Below are 24,041 nucleotides of genomic sequence, written 5' to 3'. Positions count from 1 at the left end.
TAAAATGAAATTTGATTTGATTTGTGACATTGTAGATTTGTCGTCTGGAGCAGCAGCTCATTCAGGCTCAGTCGCAGCTGATGGACGCCCAGAGTGAGAGAGAGCGATCTTTACAGCTTGGCCAACTGAAGGTGATTTGTTAGCATTCTATCTCTTTTCTATTGTTATAAAACTGAAAGTCCTAATACAGATACCTGTGTTGTGTTCATTGAAGAAAACACTTTAAAGTGCAGGCGTCAGGTGAACTTCCCATCATCAAAAACACTTAGAATATTGTAAATTAAATATTTTATTGTACAACTTTAGAACTGAAGAAAGCCCTTAGTAATTTGGAATAACGGGAAATAAGATGACATTTCAAGCCAGTTTCTCTCCCTTTCTGTGAGATCATATTTCTTCCCACTGTCAAAAGATTATTGTTTTTGGTCGTTTACAATCGTCCCACTATGTCTCCTGCTTCATCCTGTACAGAGGTGTGGTTTGCAGCAGCAGTGGGAGCTCCAGGAGGAGGTGGAGGCCCTGAGAGGACAGCTGGAGGCGGCCGGGGAGGAGGGGAGGACATCCCAGAAACTCCTGGAGGAGAAACACAAAGACCTCCAGCTCAGACAGCAAGAAGCACAGCTCGTAATGTTCTAGAGGAGATCAAGCATTATGAGTCCATATGGTTTTTACAACATGATCTGGTAACCTGTGCCTAATTTGTAGTCTCATTGATCTGAAACTTTATTTCTCCAGCATCTTGTCAGGTTGGAGGAGGCCCAAAGCAGAGGCCAGGCCCTGCAGGCTGAAGGAGAGACACTGAGGCTGAAGCTGATTGACAGGGAGAAGATGATAGAGAGCAGCGTACAGATGACAGTGCAGCACGGCCGCACTATCCACAACCTTCACCAGGAGAACAGCCTCCTCAGCAACCAGCTCAACCTCCACAACCTGCACAAGATGGAGACTCAGCAGCTCAGGGTCAGGAGAGAGGAGGGAAACGTTATTCAAATATGATGAGATCTCTTAAGGAAGCTTTTCCTTATCACATCTTATCAAGCCTTCCCCCACCTAACTTCATAACTTACCTGACGCTCTCTGTCTCTCCTCCTTTCTATATGCTTATTTAGGCAGAGTTAGACTGGCACAAGTCAGCCGATGCTGCTGCAGAGCACGAGCGGCGGCAGCTACAGGCCTCTGTGGCTGAACAAAGGCAGCGTGTCCAGGAGGAAAGTCTTGAGAAAAAGCAGCTCAACATCCAGCTGGAGCTGCTGCGCATGCAGTTACTCAGCCTCACTCGTGAGTTGAGCTTTACTAAATGGGTATCATCAACCACAAACAAGATCAATATCCATCATTTAGATAAGAAATATAACTTAATTTCCCTCTAAATTAATAAATGAATAGTTTTCATACATGCAGCTTACATGTCTTCCTGGGATTGTTCGGTCACATCGTGAACAAACTGACATGCAGGTAAACCGATCAGCAAGTTATACAATACATAAAGTGTCCCAGCATTTTTTTTTTATTAAATACATGTATGTATACAGCCTTAAATAAACTCACATATAAAGGTCATATTACAACAGAATCTACATTTACAGTTCAAAGAAAATGTAAACCTCGCTTGTCTGTTTCAGTTTATGAATTGACTATACATTGTGCGTTATCCAAGTGTGAGGCTTTTGTCTAACATGCTTTGGACATTAATGTTATCTACTCATATAGCCAACAAAGTTCTTATCAGACATATGCATAACATTTTTTTTGTTATTATAAGTACTCAAATAAAGCTCCATCTTTAATTGTAATCAAATCTGGATCTGGAACTTGACCTTTTATCAAACTTATTTTCGAACTAGGATATATTGTACAGAAGATAATAAAATTATTAGTTTTCACCTTTTTAAAATGACATTGTTAATTGGTAGTCATCCTGGATGGTAAAATACTATCCCGGTATTATATTTCATGTGGACTTTAATATATGAATGTTACATCTGGATTGCAGTCTAGTGTTACCACACATTTTCATTGACCAGGAATTACACTGGGCCGTTTCTAGAGAGACTTCAGCTCTCACAGTTTTTTGCCAAATCAAATGGTCCTCTTGTCCTGCTGTGTTAAAAAAAACAAAGAACCATGTTTGGTATGTTTTCACTGTCAACCAAGCCCTTCTATCATTGTGTGTGTTAAAGTGGATTTCTCTCAGTGGATGTGATTTGTGTGTTTGTGCGGGCTCGGTTTCAGAGGAGCATATGGAGCTGCAGCAGCTCCACAGCTGCAGGAGTGAGGAGCAGGAGGGCGCGGTGCTGAAGCTTCAGAGTCAGCTCCGGAAAGCCCGGGACGAGCGGGACCAGGTCGGGAGCACCCTGAGGACGCTGGAAGGAGCCGAGGGACACGGTTAGATACATGACATCATTTAATCTGAGACTTAATTAAAAGATCTCATGTATAAAGAAGAAACATCCTCTGATTTACCTCCGTCTGTGATGAAGTAACGAGATAACACTCTAATTATTGCACAAAACATTTAATTAAGTATTTGATTAAATTGCAACATTATTATATAACCTTCTCTGTGCTATTCCACTCTGAGGTATAATCCTGTAACTACTAACACATGGCCAAAATTAAAGTTCTGTGATTGATTATATGTACTGAGAGTATATGTGCATGATGTACTTCCTAGCTAGCTTGATCACTTCCCCGCTCTCCTTCTGTCCTCTGGGTTTGTCTCCACTGTAGGCCTCCAAGTAGCCCTGGACATGCAGAAAGAGATCACCGCCCGGAGACAGCAGGTCGACTCCCTGCAGAGCAAAATCAAGCATATGGAGGAGATAATGGACAAGCTGTACCAGGTAAAACACTTAGGGCCCAATTCCAAACCGCCCCCTACAACCTACCTGAGTGGTAGTGGGTTATGGAGCCCTCTAACAGCGAGTCTGCATTGCACCTGCTGCACTACCTGACCGACTCAACGCTGTGTGTGTGTGTGTGTGTGTGTGTGTGTGTGTGTGTGTGTGTGTGTGTGTGTGTGTGTGTGTGTGTGTGTGTGTGTGTGTGTGTGTGTGTGTGTGTGTGTGTGTGTGTGTGTGTGTGTGTGTGTGTGTGTGTGTGTGTGTGTGTGTGTGTGTGTGTGTGTGTGTGTGTGTGTGTGTGTGTGTGTGTGTGTGTGTGTGTGTGTGTGTGTGTGTGTGTGTGTGTGTGTGTGTGTGTGTGTGTGTGTGTGTGATGAAACACACTTCTTACAAATATTTCCGTGCAAACATTTACTGATATACTGCAAAACCAGAGAGACATTTAATATCGACAAACAGATGTTAATAGTATTTTTTTTTTATCGTTTTTTATAAACTTAGGATCATATGCCCGTGTTTAGTCTACAAAAAAACTGTAAATGTGTGCCTTACACAAGTTTTGTATATTCACACAGACTTTTGCACAAACTAAGCAGCTTATGAACATTAGATTTTAAAACAAAACGAGTTCAACAAAAAAGACCATTAAAAATGTTTTGGAGTCTAATGTTAGTTGTGGGGGAAACTTCTGAAGCAATTGGAGTCAGGACTCAGAGAGACACGAGGAGAGCTGGAGCTTTGATGGCAAACACTGACGGTTTATTTAGAGCTCCGGCCGGAGAATTCACAAGACATGTCACGGGCCACGAGTTGACCACACGGTTGAGATGCCACATCAATTCTGAAGAACCCTCCTGTAGTTCCAGGTTTGAACTAGTTCAGAGTGTAATAATCAACATTCTTCAATAGATAGACTAAACAGCTGAGGACACTGAATCACATTTGTTGTCGCTTATGGCTCGGGTCATCTACACCCCGAGAAGGATGTGTTCCAGGTGTCCCACAACAATAACTATCTCTGACCGAAGTTGCCCGGTCATAAACTGGTAACAACAACAAAATGCTTGGGCAGCCCCTCCTTAAGGGAGATAGCGGCTGCCCAAGGTTGGGCATCTGCGTCAGAGGGCAAAAGGTAAACATGTATACAGAATTATTCCCTGACATTAGTTATTATTTGTTATTGATGATTTGAAACCATTGTTATGAAAAGTTACGGAATTTCCTGTTTCCTCTTTTTGCTTGTCGCTGTATTTACCCTCTCATTCTGAAAGAAGGGAGCCTACTTAAACTGCAAGTGTCACCCCGCCATGGAGTGGGAGTGGGTAGGCTGTGGTTTGGATTTGGGCCTTAATGTTCAGCACTTCTATTGATTATTCACTTATTCTTCTCTGATCAAGTTAAATACATTTTTAATTTGTGAATGTATTTTAGAAACAAAGAAAAGTCAAGTCTTTTGAGCATATTTTTTATAGTGCTGGTTTTATTTATTGGACACCAAATCTTCTACGCAGACAACTCTTTCCCAAAAACATGATAAAACTCATTTTTGACATGCCAAGATAATTTGTTTACTCTCCTCCCAATCGTGTCCAGGAGAAGCACGACCAGAGCCTGGAGAACCAGCGGCAGCTCCAGGAGCTAACCTTGGTCAGGGAGGAGAAGAAACAACTTGGCATTGAGCAGGAGGCCCTTCGCTCCAAAGATAACCAGCTGAGGGAGCGGATCGGCCAGCTGGAGACCATCCTTACCAAGGTGGGGCTCATCTACACTTTCCCTTTGTGATTACATTACCACCAAATCCTCTGCTGTGATAGGATGGTTACACACACACCTGAAATATATGTTGAAAGTTACAGGTGAAAGTTACACATGTGCCATTCTTCAACAAAGATCTGTTTGTGGCTTCCAGTTCTAAGTGCAGATAAGTAGCTAAAACATACTTAGTTGTGTTTTCTTGCATTCAATTCCCCACCCTATTTTCCACTAATTTACTATCACCTATTTACTGTCCGCTATTTACTTAAAGCATACAATACTCAAATATTTGTTATAGAAGGTTTTAAAATGGGCTGATAACCAGCTTAATGATAATATGACACAATCTGAAGAACTTTTTTTAACTATCAATTTTTGTCACAGTTATCATTTCACTCAAAAAATGAAATGTTAGTTTGTGTTATCGGGTAAATAAAAAACCTTATCTGTCCTGTTCTGGCTCTGTTTGTGACCATCACTGTTACATGTGCTCTGTATCTTTCCGAAGTTGTCAGAAAGCTTTGCAGACTGTCAAGATTTCATCCAGCTGCAGGAGCAGGACTATTTCCGTCTGAAACTCCGACATGCCCTGGACTTGAAGGTAGGGCTGTTTACAGACAAATGTCTTTGTGAGAAGGACTAGGGCATTTCCACTTATACAAAGTATGTCTATATTTGTAAAAAGCATACTTTTATCGAATGTTTTGCTGTTTTCTTTTCATCATACATGTCAAAGTCAACTTTATTGTCAATCTTTCAGTTTGTGTGTACAGACAGAGGGATTGAAATACCGTTTCCCACACAATACAAAAACAAATATATATAAAAATATGTATGCACTATGCAAATATGTATATACCTATATATATACAATCAAAGACACATTTATACATACACAAATTAAGACCTAAATAAAAGCACAACAATCTGTTTGACCTAATCAGACTTACTCTGAGAGCTTCATTACATCTGAGCTCCTTATAACCAATGTTATCTTTTCAATAGGAGCTCCAAGGTCAAAACACAGCTCTGAATGTGCATCCACCTGTCCTGGACTCCCCATCTGCAATCCCTGCTCCACCCTGCTCCCAGCATGCCTCCAACGCCCAGATCACGGTACACTCAGGAACTTCTTATATCTTGCCTGCCTATCCCTAACTGTTCCAGCCCATCCAGTGAATGTGTGATTCATTGTTTATTTGGCTGCACAGACACAAGCTCAGCACATCTGCTCAACCTTTAAATCAAAAACATGCAAACCATCACATTCCTGTGGCCAGGCAATAAAACCTCAATATTAATCATCTAAAAAAAAAGCACCTATTACTATTTGTGGTTTTGTCCTAAACTGTCATTCAGTTGTATATATTACTACTGACTTCAGAATAAATGAACTTCTTGCTAATTGTCACAGAAATGCTTTATCCGCTCTTTCCTCTGTTTGAAATACAAGCTTATCAGACCAGCTTTTTGTAATATAGACATCACAACTGCACTGGGTTGACATTGTCTTTCTGTCCTCCAGCAGGAAAGCCCCTCCCCAGAGCTCAGGTCTCTGGTCAGAGGGCTTCGAGGAGCGGTTTCAGGGAAGCACAGACCACACACCGATAACAGGAGGAGGTCTGCGCCGGAGAAAGTGCACAGAACCACATTGTACGCCTGGCTCCGTTCCCACACTGCGAGGATTAGCTTGGTTCTTAGGCTAGCTTAGGTCACATCTGAAAATCATGTGATGCTACTAAGTGAACAGGAAGTCATTTAGAGTTGAGGAGGAGGGGGGCTGTATACTTGAGTGGATTCGTTACCCACACTTTCACGGCTTTTACTGTACTACTGTAGATCATACAGGCTGTTGACCCTGTCTAGTTTTTTTTTACATTACGCACAATTAACAATTAATGAATTTAAAGGAAAAAAAGGCACCGATCATGATGAATACAAAAAAGTTTTGAAAAAAGAAGAGAGAGTAGTGTTTAAATGATTAGAACAATCCCATTTTCCCATTTTGTATCTCCTTATTCTTTTGAAAGAAGTGGAATTTATTTTTCTCCATTAATCTATAGAGTTGATTGTGTTGATAAGGAGGAGGATAGATGGAGGGTTTGTAATTATTTTTCTTTATTTGTAGCGAGAAAGTCTTCCAGAGGTATGTGCTGCTTCTACTGAGACCTATTAGGATATTTCTTGGGTACTAAAAGATTAAAGAGAAATTGTATTTCGGGTCCACAACCAGTGGGACCTAACGGCCTACTGCTCTCCAAATAAGCTTAATTTTATAGTTCAAACTTAATTTGGGTCATAAGATATGTTGTGGACTCCTGGAATGTGTCTTACTTATGCTTAATTATTCTTCTGCACCCACAGCAACATTGACAAGGAGGAAGAAGTAAAGGTCGGCTCCAGATTGAGAAGAAAAACCTGCGGCAGGTAGAGAGCGCACCCACACCTTACCACCTCAGTGTCGTCTTTTTTGTTTATATGTCATGATTACGACTTGTCTTGAGGATAAGAGAAGCTCACACCATCTTCCCACGTGACCTTTTACCCTTCATGCAACATGCAAAGCACCACAAAGTGCTACAGGCTGTGTAATATGTGTCTGTTTTTGCATTTACTGTGTACAGCGAGCCACTTTTCCTGATTGCAGCTGAGCTCAACAGGAAAAAAATCAAAAGCAAATCCTTCAAGGAGAGTGAGTTTTTGTCTACTAACCTGCAAATATGTTAATAATTGATGTCATACAAATACTCTTGTTATTTCCTGTTTTCTCTTCTTTATGTCATTGGAAATACAGCGTCTGCAGTGAGCTACTCTTCCTTCCCACAGCTGCTCTCACTGGGTCGCAGGTCGCCCGTCCACGCTCTGCTGACCTCTGACCCGAACAGCTGACAATGACAACCATAGACTGTGTTCACATCGGCCCTCAGGCTCTTATCAGTGAGTTGCTAATAATGTGAATCATGTATTTACTGACTGAGTCGTTGGGAAATTCTTCCAGATACTGTATCTTTACTGGAGTGATTTTCAACCACTGTGCCGTGAGAGAGAGATCGTCAGGTGTGCCGTGGGAAATTATCCAACTTATATATATTATATAAATATTATTTAGTTAATGCTAATAATTTGCCATGGTTGTGCGTGTGTTCCTGCCATGTAGTGACTAGCGAAGTAATGAAATACTCGTCCATTTACTGACCTGCCCAGTGAGTGGCAGTAGCGCAATAATTACCTTGTTCATTTAAGACAAGAGATTTAGTGATGCGCACGAGAGGTGTCCGTGACAAGACGTACAGTGATGGATAAATATTTGAAAAGGAAAAAGACTCCGAACAGGGCCCTGGACAAAAGGATAGCCTAGATGAAGAGAGTAATATGAGTGGTGGTCAAAAGAAAGCAAAAACGGTGAGTTGAAAAACACTGCATTACTGAACGACAATGACACAAAAGTCAATTATTTAATACAATGGACCAAAAACGAATTATAGGACTCAGAGACATTCTCTGATATTGGATCAACTATAGCAATTCAAAAATGTCACATTACATTGTTACACCTGTCCTTCAGAGCCTCACAAACATTTCATAAAATTGTGTTAATGTTGTTTGATCAAAAACATCACATTTCTCAGAATTAATTCAATTCAAATGTTTTGTCTTTCAGGGAGCTCCCCTTGTACTGCTTTTTTTTTTAAGGCTCCCTAGATGAAGTTGTCAAAAGATTCACTCAGATGTTTTTTCTAATTTATTGCTGAAATAAAGTTTGTTTTGATTTTACAATTGATGTGTGTGTCTAGTTTTATGATAAATGTTTATTATATGTTTTAACATTAAGTTAAAGGTGGTGTTAGACTGGACTAAATCGTATTGAGACGTGTTGGGTCTTTGCTACAGGAGTGGGCAGACAATTAGAAACACAGATCAATACAATGCAATTGAATATATAAGACCTCAATAATAAATACATAATGGTCAAAATATATGATATGATAATGTCGACAAACTGAACATGATCAAATGTGTCAAGGCAGGATGTATGCCCTAGCTGCAGGTGTTCTTAATGAAGTGTCCACTGAGTGCATATTGGCTGTTAGTCATTTTAGTCACCCGTTAAACATAAAACCTCCACTTGCATAAGCAGAAGTGGTCATGTTTCCTTGAGCACTGACACACTTCTTCTTTTGCTCCTTTTTTTACTGTGTGGTTTTGAAGAGCATTTCTATAAAAGTGCTTTGAGCACTCCATACACAGAAACCCCTCCTTTAAATGTAAAGTCTTGCCTTTTAGCCTTGGTCCATTGTGCATTACGTAACTCCTCACAGCTAAGGTTACATACATCTGTTTCTGGTCCTCATTCTGTCAACAAACCAACTGTTCCACATCGCTTCCTGTGTCTGGACCCAACAGGATCTTCACTGTACATCTTCTAAATCAGAAGCGATTTAGAAATAATATTTTGCTACTCTTTGTTCGTGTTCAAATCCTTTATTGTCCCTGAGGGACTATTGGCTCTGCCGCCGTAGCAATAAAGACAGGGAAACAAACAGACAAAGATAAAAAAAGACATTCACAGTCAGATTATGATGACAAGAGTAAAAGGTGAATAAAGGGAAGTACAACATTTAGCAAAAAAGAAAGAAAGGAAGGGCAAACAAGCATGGTTGTTGATGTGCTGATGCTACACGCACTTTAAAAAATGGTTTGATAGAGAATGTGTATCTGCTCGTATTGGCTAATGTTTGGATCCTGATGGAAGGAACTTAAACTGCAGTGGGGAGGTATTTCCGACGTTGTGGGTTTCTAAGATTTTCTTAACTTTACCGTTTGTGTTCTCTGTTTGGCTCTGCTGCTTTAAACATGTCCCCTCTGTTTGTGGCCTGGACAGAATGTAATTCTTGACCTTAGTAATTGTTGCTGCCCTCCGCTTGAACAGGGAATCGCGGTGAAGCAGTGTCTCGGTGTACTGCAGATTCAGTAATATTGGTCTCTTCATCCTGCAAAAGTGAAAGTGTGTTTTATCATTTCTTTAACAATATACTGGTTCTTGTGTAAAGTCTGATAAAACAGTACGATTTATGTTATCCTTTCCTTAGGTACTGTAGTGTCTTTGGAAACTTACGGGAGAGGCAAACTATCTGCTGAATATGGTGGTGGCTGCTTTCATGTCCTTGTGTTTGCTGAGTTGATATAGTTTGCCCGTCCGGCCTTTCTTGGAACCATTCCCATTCATTTGTAGGATATAAGGGTTTCTGTGACTTTCATGTTGGACATCAGGGCTGCTTTAAAATGATTGACATGTGTAGCCTTATTATAGCATACAGTGTGTAGCCTTATTATAGCATACAGTGTGTAGCCTTATTATAGCATTGAGTGTGTAGCCTTATTATAGCATAGTGTGTAGCCTTATTATAGCATACAGTGTGTAGCCTTATTATAGCATACAGTGTGTAGCCTTATTATAGCATACAGTGTGTAGCCTTATTAGAGCATACAGTTGTTTCTTTTCCAGTTCATTTATCAAAATAATTAAGATGATACTGATACCATGAATCAAATAATAATTGCATTTTATCTGCAGAAGCCCCCTGTTTTACTCTTTTCCCTTCATCCTTCCTTGGCACTGTACAGCTTTCTTCGCCTTCGTCCTCTGCATGGTCTCCTGTAGGCGTAGGAAGTGCAGAGGCACTGCATTCGCCTATGTCTGGGTCCAAAACGCATACCACCTTATCGAATAACTGGAGAGAAATGAAGATACCCTGTATGTTTGAGCTCTTTTAACACAGGCCTCCTTGTGCTGACACATAACAGTGATCAGGTAATCAAACAGGAGGGAACAAAGAGACAGGAAGCAACAGACAAGACGGGGGGGGTGAACACTTTTCAAACTAAAGCAGGAAAACAAAGACAGATCTAGACAGGACAAAATAAAACAGACAGATCGTGACAAACAGGTTGGTAGTCCAGACTGATTTTGTGTCCACTCACCTCTGGGGTCATGTGATCTCTATAGTGCGGGAACATCGCCAAAGGATGCTGTTTGAGTTTCTCCTCCACAGCAGCCACATAATCTCTGCGAATCTGTTTTTGGATCATCTGCTTTGAAAAGCAAGTGTGTTCTTTAGAGAGGCCCTTTATATGCTTTTGACTGGAGTTGTGGTTTGAAGTGTCACGCTGGAAAATAACCGATGAGACACCTCTCTGGTTCCTGGATAAATCTGACGAGCACTCACTGAAGTCATCGAGTCTCATGTTGACAAAACGGCAACAACTGCCGACCAAGGAAATCTTGTTTGCTGGGGCTTTAAGATACTTGGTCTACAACCTCTCCTTGTACCTAAGGATTCACAAAAATGTAAGGACTGTATTAATCTTATAAAGCAGTTAAAAAAAATTACATATCAGTTGAAACCACTTATACAAGTTAAAAACAAATTTGGAGGAGACTATTGATTTCTTAATGAACATATTCACACAGTAAGATTATGAGTTGCTGCTTATCATCACAGTTGTAATTTCTGTTAAAATGAACATAATGGATAAAACAAAGGAACAAACATATCTGACTGCACCTCAGAAGATTCTGAAAGAGTTTTTTGTTTTACTTTGCATTGAGCAGATCATTTTTCCTTGTTTGAGCAGGAAGTGCGTCTCTATTTTAACCACATGAAAGTTGCTCTGTGAGCTGTCTTTTTATATCCTCCTTCATGTTTCGCCAGTTGGACACCCAGCCAGTACTTGACTGATGATCATTCTTGCATCTCTTACAGACGAGCAGAAGATAAGACAATTTATATCCTCTATCGAGGGCCTGCAATCTTTTCGTCCATCCTCATTTTTGGTTCAGTTAGGGTGAGCAAACAGATAGTAGCTATAACTGTTCTCCATCACATTGTTATATAAACACACTGAACAGTAAAGTAATAAAGACACAGAGATACCTAAATATCGTTTCAACATTACTATTACTGAAATGTAATTTTGAGGTTCTTTTCTTAACTTTTTTCTTTAGAATGTACTTTTTAAAGTGCTGAACACATGAATCCATCAATAATAATAATAATAATAATACCAATCCAATCCAATAATATATTATTTTCTTAAATGGGTTTTTAAGCAGGATGTAACTTGCATTTTGATGCTTATACTTTAATACTTTACATGAGTTACATTTTGAATACAGGAGTCAGGACGTTTACTTGTCTACGGTCTTCATTGAAATTCCCAAATAAACGACTCCTGATTTTTCTTCGCCAAGATGTAGTGACTACTCTGGTAAAACAAATAAATTAACTCACCATGGGAACATTGGCCGCGTGCGTTCTGTTTCCATCACTCCTTATAGTTGTCATAGATCATAGATAGATGAATAAAGGACAAAGGCTTCAAAATACAAAATAATGTTTTTCTGACTTGTTCCGAGTGTTTCGCTTGATACGTGGTAACTATGGCAACAACTGCGGGAAAGCCTACGGGTATGGTAGTTTTTGTATTTCTTCACTTCATAATCGTTTCACAGTTAAGTAAATGCAGTCTTTCCGGGTCTGTGTTTATAATCGAAGTAATATCTAACATATCTTCTTAAAGGAATATACATTAACCGTAAACTGATGTTTTACTTGTAGCCCATGTGCAGACTTAAAAATTAGTAAGTATGAGTGGTGATATTAGTGGCGTTTAACAATGTGGTTACAGCTGTTGTCATGTGACAGGTGGCCTATATTGGGCTACATAGTTAGCTGCTACTTAATTTTAGCCTACAGTATGAGTGCACAAGCCTGGAGTACTTTACAAAATAATTAATGTGGCCCTAATCCTCTCCCGTACGGTACGGAGCATTTATAAAAGTTAGAATCATAAACAAATAATTCAAAATTCCTCATTGTTGACGTATCTGAGCACTAGGGGGCTCTCCTTGTTAAATCATATGCAGTTTAGTTCATTCCAGCCTGAACCACAGCACCATGCTACGTAGCCCCCTAGGGGACATGGAGAAGGAGAAAAAAATATTTTAAAAATATAATAATAATAATGTTTTGCGAGATCTCGCAAAACCTTTCATTTAGCTATACTTCCTGGTCAGTTCGGCTGCTACGGTAACATAGAAACCACAACAATGGAGTGGTTCATTGATTTTACTTTGAGCTTGGCCTTAAATATAAAGATATAACATCAGTGCTTGGCAATAGGCACGGGTTTCACAGATAGACTGTATATATAAAGGGTTTCACATAAGTGAAGAGTTGGTGAAGACACCTCAAGAGAACACTCAGAGCGAGGGGACATGCACGTCCCTCTAAGCTGAGTTATTGACAGATTCGAATTTCGCGGATCAATAACTCATGAACATAACGTTGTAAAAAAATACAAACAACATGACTTTACAATCATAGCAAGGTAGACAACGAGCTACAGAGTCGTTTTTATCAGAACAGTTCGATACGCGCCGTCATCCGAGCTAAACATCAAGAATTGGTAACAATCTGCAGCTGGAGGAGGGAGAGGAGTGCTTAGGGACCGTCTACAAAGTGCAACGGGGTTTTGCGAGATATCGCTAATTATTGCGAGATCTCGCAACGTTTTTTTTTTTTTTTTGTTCAAACATTTTTTTTTTTCTTCTCCATGTCCCCTAGGGGGCTCCGTACCATGCTACCATCAGTCACTCTTTAAAACACTATTAAATTCAGAAATCCACTACTTAAATAAAAGTGTTATTAAAGCCTGCTTAGCTTGAATACAAGAATCAACATGCAGCCTATTACAATTTGCAAGTATTATCAGTCTGTATCCAAATTGTAAGTAAAATATGTGCCAAAATGTAAACTAAAATACACTGTACTTATATAACCAATGCCCTTAGTTATATTCCACTAACTCTATGTACTATTCATTACATTAAACATTCTCACTGTGAACTGTTTCTTACATAGCAGATAGGTCCGTGTACGTTTTGTTAGTTTGATTTTTCGTTTTTGATTTAAAACGGAAAACCAAAGCCGTTTTCCCGTTTGTGTTGTCTGAATCAAAAGACGGATAACGAGAAAACCTGTAGTTTTAAACTAGGTCTAAAGTCTGTACGTTTTGTTAGTTTGATTTTTCGTTTGAACCAAAAAAACAAGAATACCAGCCTTTTTTCGTTTTAAATCAAAAACGAAAAAACGGGAAACCAAAGCCGTTTTCTGAATAAAAAAACGGATAACAAGAAGACCTAATTAAAAAAACGGTCCGGTTTTGGTTTATGATAACAACTTCTTTCAATTTTCCGTTTTGTATTGAAGAATGAAGAAAAAAAGTCCGGTGGACCGGAAGTTAAAGAACATATTTCAAAATAAAAGACACGAGGCTATAATGACATTGCTATAAAAGTTCAATCCTGGAACCCAGAAGTCTGACGACCCTTGGCTCCCCTGCTTACGGCGCCCATGCTGACGAGGATATGTTTAGTTCTGCAGTAAAGTGATCTTTGCATAACTTTATTTCGCTGACTTCTGGTTTGTACTGTGTCGGCAAATCCAGTGTCCAGCTTGTCGCTGTGTAAAAACGTCATGTTTGTTGCATACCTGCAAGATTTACCTGTGACAAATGTCAGCGATGTGAACAGAACTGTCGCCCTACTTTCACCTGCACCCAGCAGCAAGCGGGAGAACGATATCTCATACAGTTCACACAGTAATGGAACAGTTGTTAAGCATTATTTTGTCCAACTAGTCCAACTCAACATTATGAATTTGATGTTTGTCTAAACTGCTAAGAAGCTGACAGCTGAATTAGAACAGAAAGACATGCAGGCCATAATCACTAGACGCTCAAAAGAGGAATGTGTGTGTAAGGCTTACATGAACTGAATTGAAACACTGTCCATTAGTTGATTAATAAACAAGACATTCAAGTCAAAGTTTTAGGCATTTTCATTTGTGGCATGCTGTAAATATGGACTATGAATGAACACATGCAATGTGGAAACACACAAATAGGTTTATTCTCAATACTCATAACAGTATCAGAGTCAGACACAATGACTTAGTGAAGATGACATGAACATAGTTACTGTATGGTACTGAAGACAAAATACAGTATATTGCATTTACCTCTTCCTCTAACTCTCTCTCCAAAATTGGCCTCCATTGTTGTGCACAACAAAGTGTTCAACCTCAGGTTTGTGATCGAATTGGTTACATGGCTTTTAACTTGTGCATTCTGGGTGCAGGGGTTGGATAATTGAGTGTGGTATTTCAATGGCAGTATTTAGCAAACAACACACAAGCTGTCGGATTTGAATAACGTGTATAATGTACATAAGAGTGTGTAGTTATTTGGTAAATCCAGTTTCCATCTTGTCGCTGTGTAACAACATTATATTTGTTGCGATACCTACAAGATTTACCTGTGACAAATGTCAGCGATGTGAACAGAAATGTCATCAATCAATCAATCAATCAATGTTTATTTATATAGCCCAATATCACAAATGTTACATTTGTCTCAGTGGACTTCAGAGTTTGTACAGAATATCAGTATGACAATACGACACCCTCTGTCCTTAGACCCTCACATCTTACAAGGAAAAACTTCCGGAGAAAACCCACAGTTTAAAGGGAAAAATGGGAGAAACCTCAGGAAGAGCAACAGAGGAGGGATCCCTCTCCCAGGACGGACAGACGTGCAATAGATGCCGTGTGTAAATTGAAAAGATAATACATTTGCAACATAGGTAGTCCAAATGTTTGGAAATGCATGTGTGTATAATAGGAAGATGAATCTACGAGTATATCCATCCAGGACTTATGATCCAGGACCACAGCCACGACTCAAGATCCAGGACTAGCAATCCATGACACAGGACCGCAGGATCATCCATGACTCCGGATCCCGGCGTATATAGACACCAAAAAGAAAGAAATTTGGGGAAGCTGGGTTAATCGGAACATGAGAGTACACAGGTATAGACAGAGAGAAGGAAGAAGTAAGATGTCCCCCGACAAACTAAGCCTATATCAGCAAAACTAGGGGCTGAATCTAATCAGCCCTAACTATAAGCTTTATCAAAAAGGAAGGTCTTAAGCGTACTCTTAAAAACGGATAGGGTGTCTGCCGTCCGAACACAAACTGGAAGCTGATTCCACAAAAGTGGAGCTTGATAAATGTCGACCTACTTTCACCTGCACCCAGCAGCAAGCGGGAGAAATGTTTCAAGTTGTACTTGTGAAGTTACGTCTACAATTAGGAGGGTGAGTAATTAAGCTTTTATTTCTGTAATGTTAAACTTATTGTTTTTCTTCAACAAGTTTGACTACATTGAAAGACAGAGGAGGGACAGTATGTGCATTCTTAATGAACATACTTTGTATTTTTTATGTGTCAGGGTGTTATGCTACAGGTCCATGAAGACATGGCCCCACAGTGAGTTCAGGATGAAGTGTTGTTACTGCCTTAGTTACCGTCTGGTTAAACATGTTCCTAGGGATTTGGCTCATTTCAGACAGGTTAGACACAGCCAATAGTAAAACATCAACTTTAATATAGCACAAGCTACTCCCCAGAAATGGACTGACTGGTCTGTGTGCACGCTGTGTGCTGCACAGAGGTCACAGTTGTGTTTTGTTCCTGTTCTGTTGTGAAAGTGTTATTTCACTTCATTTATAGTATGAAAGTAAATCAATTCATATCAGTCTGTATAAGAAGTTGTAAGTATAGAAAACGTTTAGGAACAAAGATATGACTTTGTATTTACTCCTTAAAATAGCACAATGTTATTAAACCAAAAATGTTACCCTAACAGAAATAATACAAAGCAAACTGAATACGTTTTTTTTTTTTTTTTTTTCTTACAGGTGGGGCTGAAAGACTCGACCCCCGTTGAGCGGGAGCATCATGGCTGCAGGTGTGACGTGTGTTACTCTCCTGCTCCAGTCACATGACTCCCAGTGGGTCCCCAGTACTCAGCTGTACAGAGCAGCAGTGGTACAAACCAAGAACTATGGCAAGTCTGAGAATAATGTCATTGTAATTCAAATACTAAAACCACACTGATTGTTTCATTGTGTTCACCTATTGCCCTTGTGATTCTGCCTCCCCTGCCCGGCTGTGTCTTGTCCTGCGATTATCCTCTGTGTATTTAGTCTTGTCTTCCCCTGTGCTCCTTGTCTGATCGTCGTCTTTCCTTACCATGTTACCTGCGTGCTCCCGTTTGTCCTGTTTCATGTGCTCCCCAGTTTGTTAGTGTTTATTGGTATCTTGTTTTTTCTGTCATTGGCTTGTTTTAATAAAGCTCGCCTTTTGTTACTTTTTTGTCTTTTTTAACTGCATTTGGGTCCTGGTTTTCCTCCTATCCTGACACTGTGTCAGGCTTGATATTTATCTAGATACCCCCAAAGCTTTTTGCTTATTTCAAAGAAGACCTTAACTTAAAGTATTATTTAATGTTTTAATAACGGTTAATTAGTTTGTATGTTTTGCACATGCTCCTATTAATATCTTGTTATAACTGTTTATTCTAGATCTCATTTACAGTATCTTCTTGATATTTTATATTCTATATTTCTATCATTGACCTTCTACTTTCCCCCTATTTTGTATATACTCTTAATATTTAAATGTTTTCATCAAATATAACACATTCAACAAAACATGCTGCAGACCTTAGGCAAGTTCATTTATATAGGACCTTTCAACACAAGGCAATTCAAAGTGCTTTACAAAAAGACATTAAGAAAAAGGCATTTAAAAACAGTCATTAAAAAGCAACACAATCTACCTGCATTACAATGACTCTAAACATGTAATACCATGCTTTAACCAGTAGGTGTTGCGGATTGAAAAACTGCAGAGTTTACAATGTTAACACAGTTACAGTGAAGTCCTTGTAGATCCCTGGCACTTTGAGGGCAGACAGATCCAGCAGCTCTCAGCTCTCAGAGACATCAAAACATAAGCTATTCTGTGTGCATAGCTTGCTTTCACATAACTACTAATCTCTCACTTTACTTTCTCTGACATTGTTCTCTGCTTTGGATTGCGGACATCCCAGCCATGTTCTCTACAGGGCCTGGTTTTACACACTGGGTTTAAGCAATATATAGAAATGATGAGATGATGTGTGTATGAGACATGATGAGTGTGTAGTTTTAGCATTTTAATTACAATGACATTATTCTCAGACTTGCCATAGTTCTTGGTTTGTTCCACTGCTGCTCTGCTCTGTGCAGCTGAGTACTGGGGACCCACTGGGAGTCATGTGGCTGGAGCAGGAGAGTAACACACGTCACACCTGCAGCCATGATGTTCCAGCTCAACGGGGCTCGAGTCTTTCAGCCCCACCTGTAAGAAGAAAAACAAAATAAATACGTATTCAGTTTGCTTTGTATCATTTCTTTTAGGGTAACATTTTTGGTTTAATAACATTGTGCTATTTTAAGGAGTAAATAAGAAGTCATATCTTTTTTCCTAAATGTTTTCTATACTTACAACTTCTTATACAGACTGATATGAATTGATTTACTTTTATACTATGAACGAAGAAAAATGACTCTTTAACAACAGAACAGGAACAAAACACAACTGTGACCTCTATGCAGCACACACAGACCAGTCAGTCCATTTCTGGGGAGTAGCTAGTAACCTTGTGCTAGTTATATTAAAGTTGATGTTTTATTATTGGCTGTGTCTAACCTGTCTAAAATGAGCCGAATCCCCAGGAACAGGTTGAACCAGACAGTAAGAACACTTCATCCTGAACTCACTGTGCCTGTCTTCATGGACCTGTAGCATAACACCTCCCTGACACATAAAAAATACAAAGTATGTTCATTAAGAATGCACATACTGTCCCTCCTCTGTCTTTCAATGTAGTCAAACTTGTTGAAGAAAAACAATAAGTTTAACGTTACAGAAATAAAAGCTTAATTACTCACCCTTTAATTGTAGACTTAACTTCACAAGTACAACTTGAAACATTTCTCCTGCTTGGTGCAGGTGAAAGTAGGTCGACATTTCTGTTTATATCGCTGACATTTGTCACAGGTAAATCTTGTAGGTATCGCAACAAACATGATTTTGTCACACAGCGACAAGCTGGACACTGGATTGACCAAATAACTACACACTCTTATTTACATTTGACACGTTATTCAAAACGGACAGCCTGTGTGTTGTTTGCAAAACACTGCCCTTGATATACCACACTCAATTATCAAGCCCCTGCATCCAGAATGCACATGTTAAAAGCCATGTAACCAATTAGATCACTTAGAAACCTGAGCTTGGACAATGGAGGCCACTTTTGGAGAGCGAGTTAGAGGAAGAGGTAAATGCAATATATTGTATTTTGTCTTCAATACCATACAGTAACTATGTTCATGTCATCTTCACTCTCAGTAAAGTCATTGTGTCTGATACATGTTATGAGTATTGAGAATAAACCTATTTGTGTGTTTCCACATTGCATGTGTTCATTCATAGTCTATATTTACAGTGTGCTACAAATGAAAATGCCTAAAACTTTGACTTGAATGTCTTGTTTATTAATCAACTAATGGACAGTGTTTCAATTCAGTTCATGTAAGCCTTACACACACATTCCTCTTTTGAGCGTCTAGTGATTATGGCCTGCATGTCTTTCTGTTCTAACTCAGCTGTCAGCTTCTTAGCAGTTTAGACCAACATCAAATTCATAATGTAGAGACTAGTTGGACAAAATAATGCTTAACAACTGTTCCATTACTGTGTGAACTGTATGAGATATCGTTCTCCCGCTTGCTGCTGGGTGCAGATGAAAGTAGGGCGACAGTTCTGTTCACATCGCTGACATTTGTCACAGGTAAATCTTGCAGGTATGCAACAAACATGACGTTATCACACAGTGACAAGCTGGACACTGGATTTGCAGACACATTACAAACCGGAAGTCAGCGAAATAAAGTTATGCAAAGATTACTTGTATTCTCTATAAACGCATATCTGCATGTGAATGCAGAAATAAACTTATCCTCGTCAGCATGGGCGCCGGAAGCAGGGGGGCCAAAGGTCGTCACGTCAGACTTCTGGGTTCCAGGATTTAACTTTTACAGAATTGCCATTATAACCTTGTGTCTTTTATTTTTGAAATATGTTCTTTAACTTCCGGTCCACCGGACTTTTTTTTCTTCATTCTTCAATACAAAACGGAAAATGTAATGAAATTGTTATCAAAAAAAACAAAACCGGACCATTTTTTGGGTCAGTGTATGTTTTGGTCATTGGATTTTCTTTTCACAAATGGATATTCAAAAACAAAAAACGACTGGATATTTGATTTTCGTTTTCAAATTGAAAAATCAAAATTGTAATACAAGGCGTTTTCCTTTATCTTGGTCAAAAATGGATTTACTAAACTTAAAAAATGGGATGATTTTCATTTTCTACTTCTCAAAACAAAAAATAAAATCACTAGAAAATAGAAACAAAAAAAACCCCCGTTTTTTCATATTCTGCTACCGGAAGTTGTCTTTCAAAATAAGAGCGCAGATGAGGATGGTCAATCCGTGTATCTACGGTCCACTTGTTTTCACAACGAAAACAGCTAAGACACATATTGAGCCCAGACAATGAATGTTATTAAGGGATGTAAATATAATAGGCCTATGTCTAAAATGGACAACATTGTTTGGAGATTTCAACTATACAGCTATTCTGCACTGCGGTCACTCAGCCGTCTCTCGAGTTTGTTATTATTATTTTTTCTGCCAATAGTTCTTCGTGAGATCGATCCTGTTGGACTCTGTAGGCTAGTAGTGAAACTACTCCCACATCAAGTACTATGAAGTACTAACTGTGTACTTTTTGAGTAATCCTCTGTCAATGTCCCCTCCTGAGAACAAGAATGCATGTTTCTCTGCTATTTTGAATCAGCGTTAAAACACCTTTCTTCATGAGACTGATATTGTTGGACGGAGTATTTTAAGAGGATATGGTAGACATGATATCAGCAATCAAGGGTGTAACTTTGGTTTGAGATGTGGGGGGGACACAAAACAGAGGGCCCTCCGCAATGAAACATTTTCTCAATTTAATTCCATTTCCTGCCTTTCTACAAATATATTAGGGACTATAGTGTTAACAAATCCAAGACAAATCTGTAGTGTATATAATGAATGTGCACACTTATCTAGTATCCTATCCATGTGAACGTCTCTTATTTGTGATGACCTCACATCCAGGGGGGTCCGGGGGCCCCCCTGGATGTGAAGTTAAAAGCATCAATCTGGTGCACTTTGAGGGCTACATTAAGAGATGTATGGATACAGCTCTCAACACTCATATGAAACAGAACTGTATATATTTCAATAATCAAAAAACCATTAGAATATGCTCACAACCAATAACACATATTTGGTCAACTCCTCTCTCCTATCTTTATCTTACCTAGTCGGCATTCTTTCTTTTTATTTATGCATATGTTAATAATCACTCCCCTTTCAAACTGTGTTTTTTATTTTTGTACTGACCTATAGTACACATTGGAAGGATTTCTTAACTTATTTTATATACAACTAATATTACATAGATGGAAATATTTGTTTACATAGATGACCAAACCGTTTGAGACCCACTGAGATAACTTAAGAGTCCTTTACCTCCCTGTGCTGACGTTATCTCTCTCAGTCCGACAGGAGAGGACTCTCCCTCTCCTTATTGTTGAAACAGCTTCTAATCTCCATTAGCTCCAAGCTAGCACCAGATGCTAACAACAACCCCTGTAACTCTCTCAGTCTCTTTCTCTCTCTCTCTCTCAGTCTCTCAAAGTCCGACAGGAAAGAGCTCTCCCTCTCCTTATTGTTGAAACAGCTAGGCCTACTAATCTCCGTTAGTTCCGAGCTAGCACCAAATGCTAACAACAACCCCTGTAACTCTCTCTGTCTCTCTCTCTCTTTCTGTATCTCTCTCTCTGTCTCTCTCTCTCTCTTTCTATCTCTCTTTCACAAGATGCGCTCGTGCCACACACACACAGGCGCTCCTCCGTGACGATGACCGCTTGCTTAAAAAAATAAAAATAAACACATTTAAAAAGTGGGGGGGACACAAATGGGATTTTGAAAAGTGGGGGGGACATGTCCCCTCTGTCCCCAGTGGAAATTACGCCCATGTCAGCAATACTGCCAGTCAGTACTCCGGCAGCAGCATTTTTACACCTTGGAAAGTCTTTAGAGACTGGCCTGGATAGCCGGTCACAAATATCCTTCAGCAAAGTAACACACTCTTACCGCCGGGGTGTGACAGGTCGTGCACTGCCTCAAACACGGAGCGCCTCCAACTGGCGGGAACGAGAGGCCGCGGCAGGCCCGTGGAGACGTCACACTACGCCCGCGTCGCCGAACACCACGTCCTCCAAGCGCAGCCCCACGCCCTCCTCCTTCAAGGCCTGGAGGCCGGGGTCTGTGATCTGGTCCGCCGCCATGCGGGTATAGTCCAGACCCAACTGGACGGCTCCGATGACGACTCTGGAGAGGCAATCTGCAACCAGGTTCGATTTGCCAGCCACGTGCTTAATGTCTGTGATGAACTCCGAGATGTAAGACAGCTGCCGCTGCTGACGTGCAGACCAAGGCTCTGCCACTTTTGACATGGCGAACGTGAGCGGCTTGTGGTCGATAAACGCCGTAAATTCACGGCCTTCCAGCAAAAAACGGAAGTGCCGCACGGCCAGTGTGTCGTTTTCTCATACTGATATTCTGCACAAACTGTGCTGTTGTATTTACTGTATAGTGTCCTTACTGTAAGGTAATTATTATATACACTTTGGCTCGACCAAAAATCGTTAAAAAAAATTGCTATATAAATAAAACTTGATTTAATTTGAAAGTCCAAGGAGCTCACGGCTAAAGGCGCTGTGCCTGCGTTCTCTGGGCGTCAGCTGACGGCTGAAAAAGGCGAGTGGCTGCCAAGCGCCCTCCACCCACTGCTCGTGCACCGCACCAACGGCGTAGTCCGATGCGTCTGTGGTAATGGAGATGGGAGCCGTGGATGATGGGTGCGCCAACAGGGCCGCCTGAGCCAATGCGCTCTTGACCTCCGTAAAAGCAACCTCAGCTTCCGCCGTCCAGTTGATCGCCTGGATGGAGGTCGTACCCTTAAAAGCCTCATACAGCGTCCGCATAATGTGGGCGGCCCGGGCGATGAAACGGTGGTAGAAATTCACCATCCCCAGGAACTCACGGAGCGACCGGGCTGTGAGCGGGCGAGGAAACGCCACAACAGCCTCAACCTTTGCCGGCAGTGGTGCTGCACCGCCTTTGGTGAAGCGGTGTCCGAGGAAGTCAATGTCAAACACACCGAACTGGCACTTTGAAGGATTGATTATCAACCCGTGTTGGCTGAGCTTCGTGAAAAGGGCTCGGAGGTGTGAGAGGTGCTCTTCCACCGAAGCGCTGGCGACGAGTATGTCGTCCAGGTAGACGAACACAAACGGCAGGTCCCGTAGCGAGGGGCGGATCTAGACAAATATTCACAGGGTGGCAAGAGGGTGGCTGGAGAATTTCAGGGGTGGCATCCCCTGGCAGAAGTATATGCTGATTTAATCGCAGTCATATCAATCAATGTTAACTTGGAAAGCCACAATATTGATATTTTAACTCAATAACATTAGGTGACATTATTGTGGCACATCAGTAAAGCCTTAAATATAAATATATATAAGGTGGCAGACATCATTTAATGCATTTTAACTGAATGAGTTGATTTCACTCTTAGACCAGCAGGGGTACCAAATCTATGCAGACTGCTGCAATACGTACATTAATTAACTGTCTCATCGATGTGTGTCTGAATGAATATGATAATATTAACAATCATATTATTACTATCAGCTGTCAATCACTGTTATGATTCACATATTCAGTGTTATTATTAAATAAACTATATTTTTTGGAGGAGTTAATGATGAATGTTCCTCAAGATGCTTCCTCACCCTCCTTCAAATTTGAAAGATAAGTAACTACTATCATAAATCAAAATAATCAAAAGAACAGTTCAGCGCCCCACAACTTTACTGCAAACAGTTACAACCTTGACTTTACATCAGAAAGAACAAACATTAAAGAAGTGACTATGCCTATAACAGCTGAATGTGGCGATTACCATCTTGATCAGCAAAACGCCTCACAAACTATTTAAAGATATGGTGCATTTTGATTCAATGCTAAGTACAGCCAAACTTGACAGGCTCTTCTCTATCATTGTAGACCGCAAACAGTGGCGGCGAGTATTTGTGTTGGGTAATCTATGGTAGGGCTAACCCATACAGTGGTGGGGCTCAAGTCAGTATTTGCAATGTAATTACATACACGCTTGCCTTGACAGTGAAACGCCACGCGTGAGGTTTAGATTATTTCCCTGTCTCAATCCAAATTGAACTGTATGAAATAAAAAGGCAAATTTGTCTTGTAGTAAAAAAAAAGAGCAACCTGGAGCCAATCC

The 24,041-nt window shown here is 40.2% G+C and overlaps 1 protein-coding gene and 1 long non-coding RNA gene across 15 annotated transcripts in view; one reads left to right on the top strand and one right to left on the bottom strand.

The window, feature by feature from the left end:
* Positions 1-24,041, top strand: part of LOC307042533 (coiled-coil domain-containing protein 158-like) — a 46,315-nt gene that overhangs the window by 4,132 nt on the left and 18,142 nt on the right. For 3 of the 12 annotated variants that reach the window (XR_013809142.1, XR_013809143.1, XM_079686472.1), the window contains 13 exons: positions 36-131; positions 472-624; positions 736-960; positions 1,110-1,278; positions 2,233-2,385; positions 2,731-2,843; positions 4,437-4,595; positions 5,107-5,199; positions 5,604-5,714; positions 6,124-6,251; positions 6,963-7,025; positions 7,214-7,290; positions 7,393-7,535. Coding sequence is in view for 9 of the 12 variants with exons in the window: in XM_079686472.1 (XP_079542598.1) it covers positions 36-131; positions 472-624; positions 736-960; positions 1,110-1,278; positions 2,233-2,385; positions 2,731-2,843; positions 4,437-4,595; positions 5,107-5,199; positions 5,604-5,714; positions 6,124-6,251; positions 6,963-7,025; positions 7,214-7,290; positions 7,393-7,487 (1,635 nt within the window). In the remaining 3 variants the exon portion in view is untranslated. The other 9 variants (XR_013809144.1, XM_079686475.1, XM_079686474.1 and 6 more) reach the window with 9 other exon arrangements.
* LOC307042536 lies at positions 7,635-22,088 on the bottom strand. 3 transcript variants are annotated; one of them, XR_013809145.1, is made up of 3 exons: positions 21,830-22,088; positions 10,581-10,929; positions 7,635-10,330 (listed from the first exon to the last, which is right to left on the bottom strand). It is a non-coding gene; the product is annotated as an uncharacterized lncRNA (long non-coding RNA). The 3 variants fall into 3 exon arrangements; XR_013809146.1 differs by having other exon boundaries at positions 21,203-21,838; XR_013809147.1 differs by lacking the exon at positions 21,830-22,088 and adding an exon at positions 11,891-12,395.

Source organism: Notothenia rossii, assembly GCF_949606895.1.
Source record: "Notothenia rossii genome assembly, chromosome: 6".
Classification (NCBI taxonomy): Eukaryota; Metazoa; Chordata; class Actinopteri; order Perciformes; family Nototheniidae; genus Notothenia; species Notothenia rossii.
The sequence above is the reverse complement of the archived record's forward strand: the minus strand, read 5'-3'. Positions and strand labels throughout refer to the sequence as shown.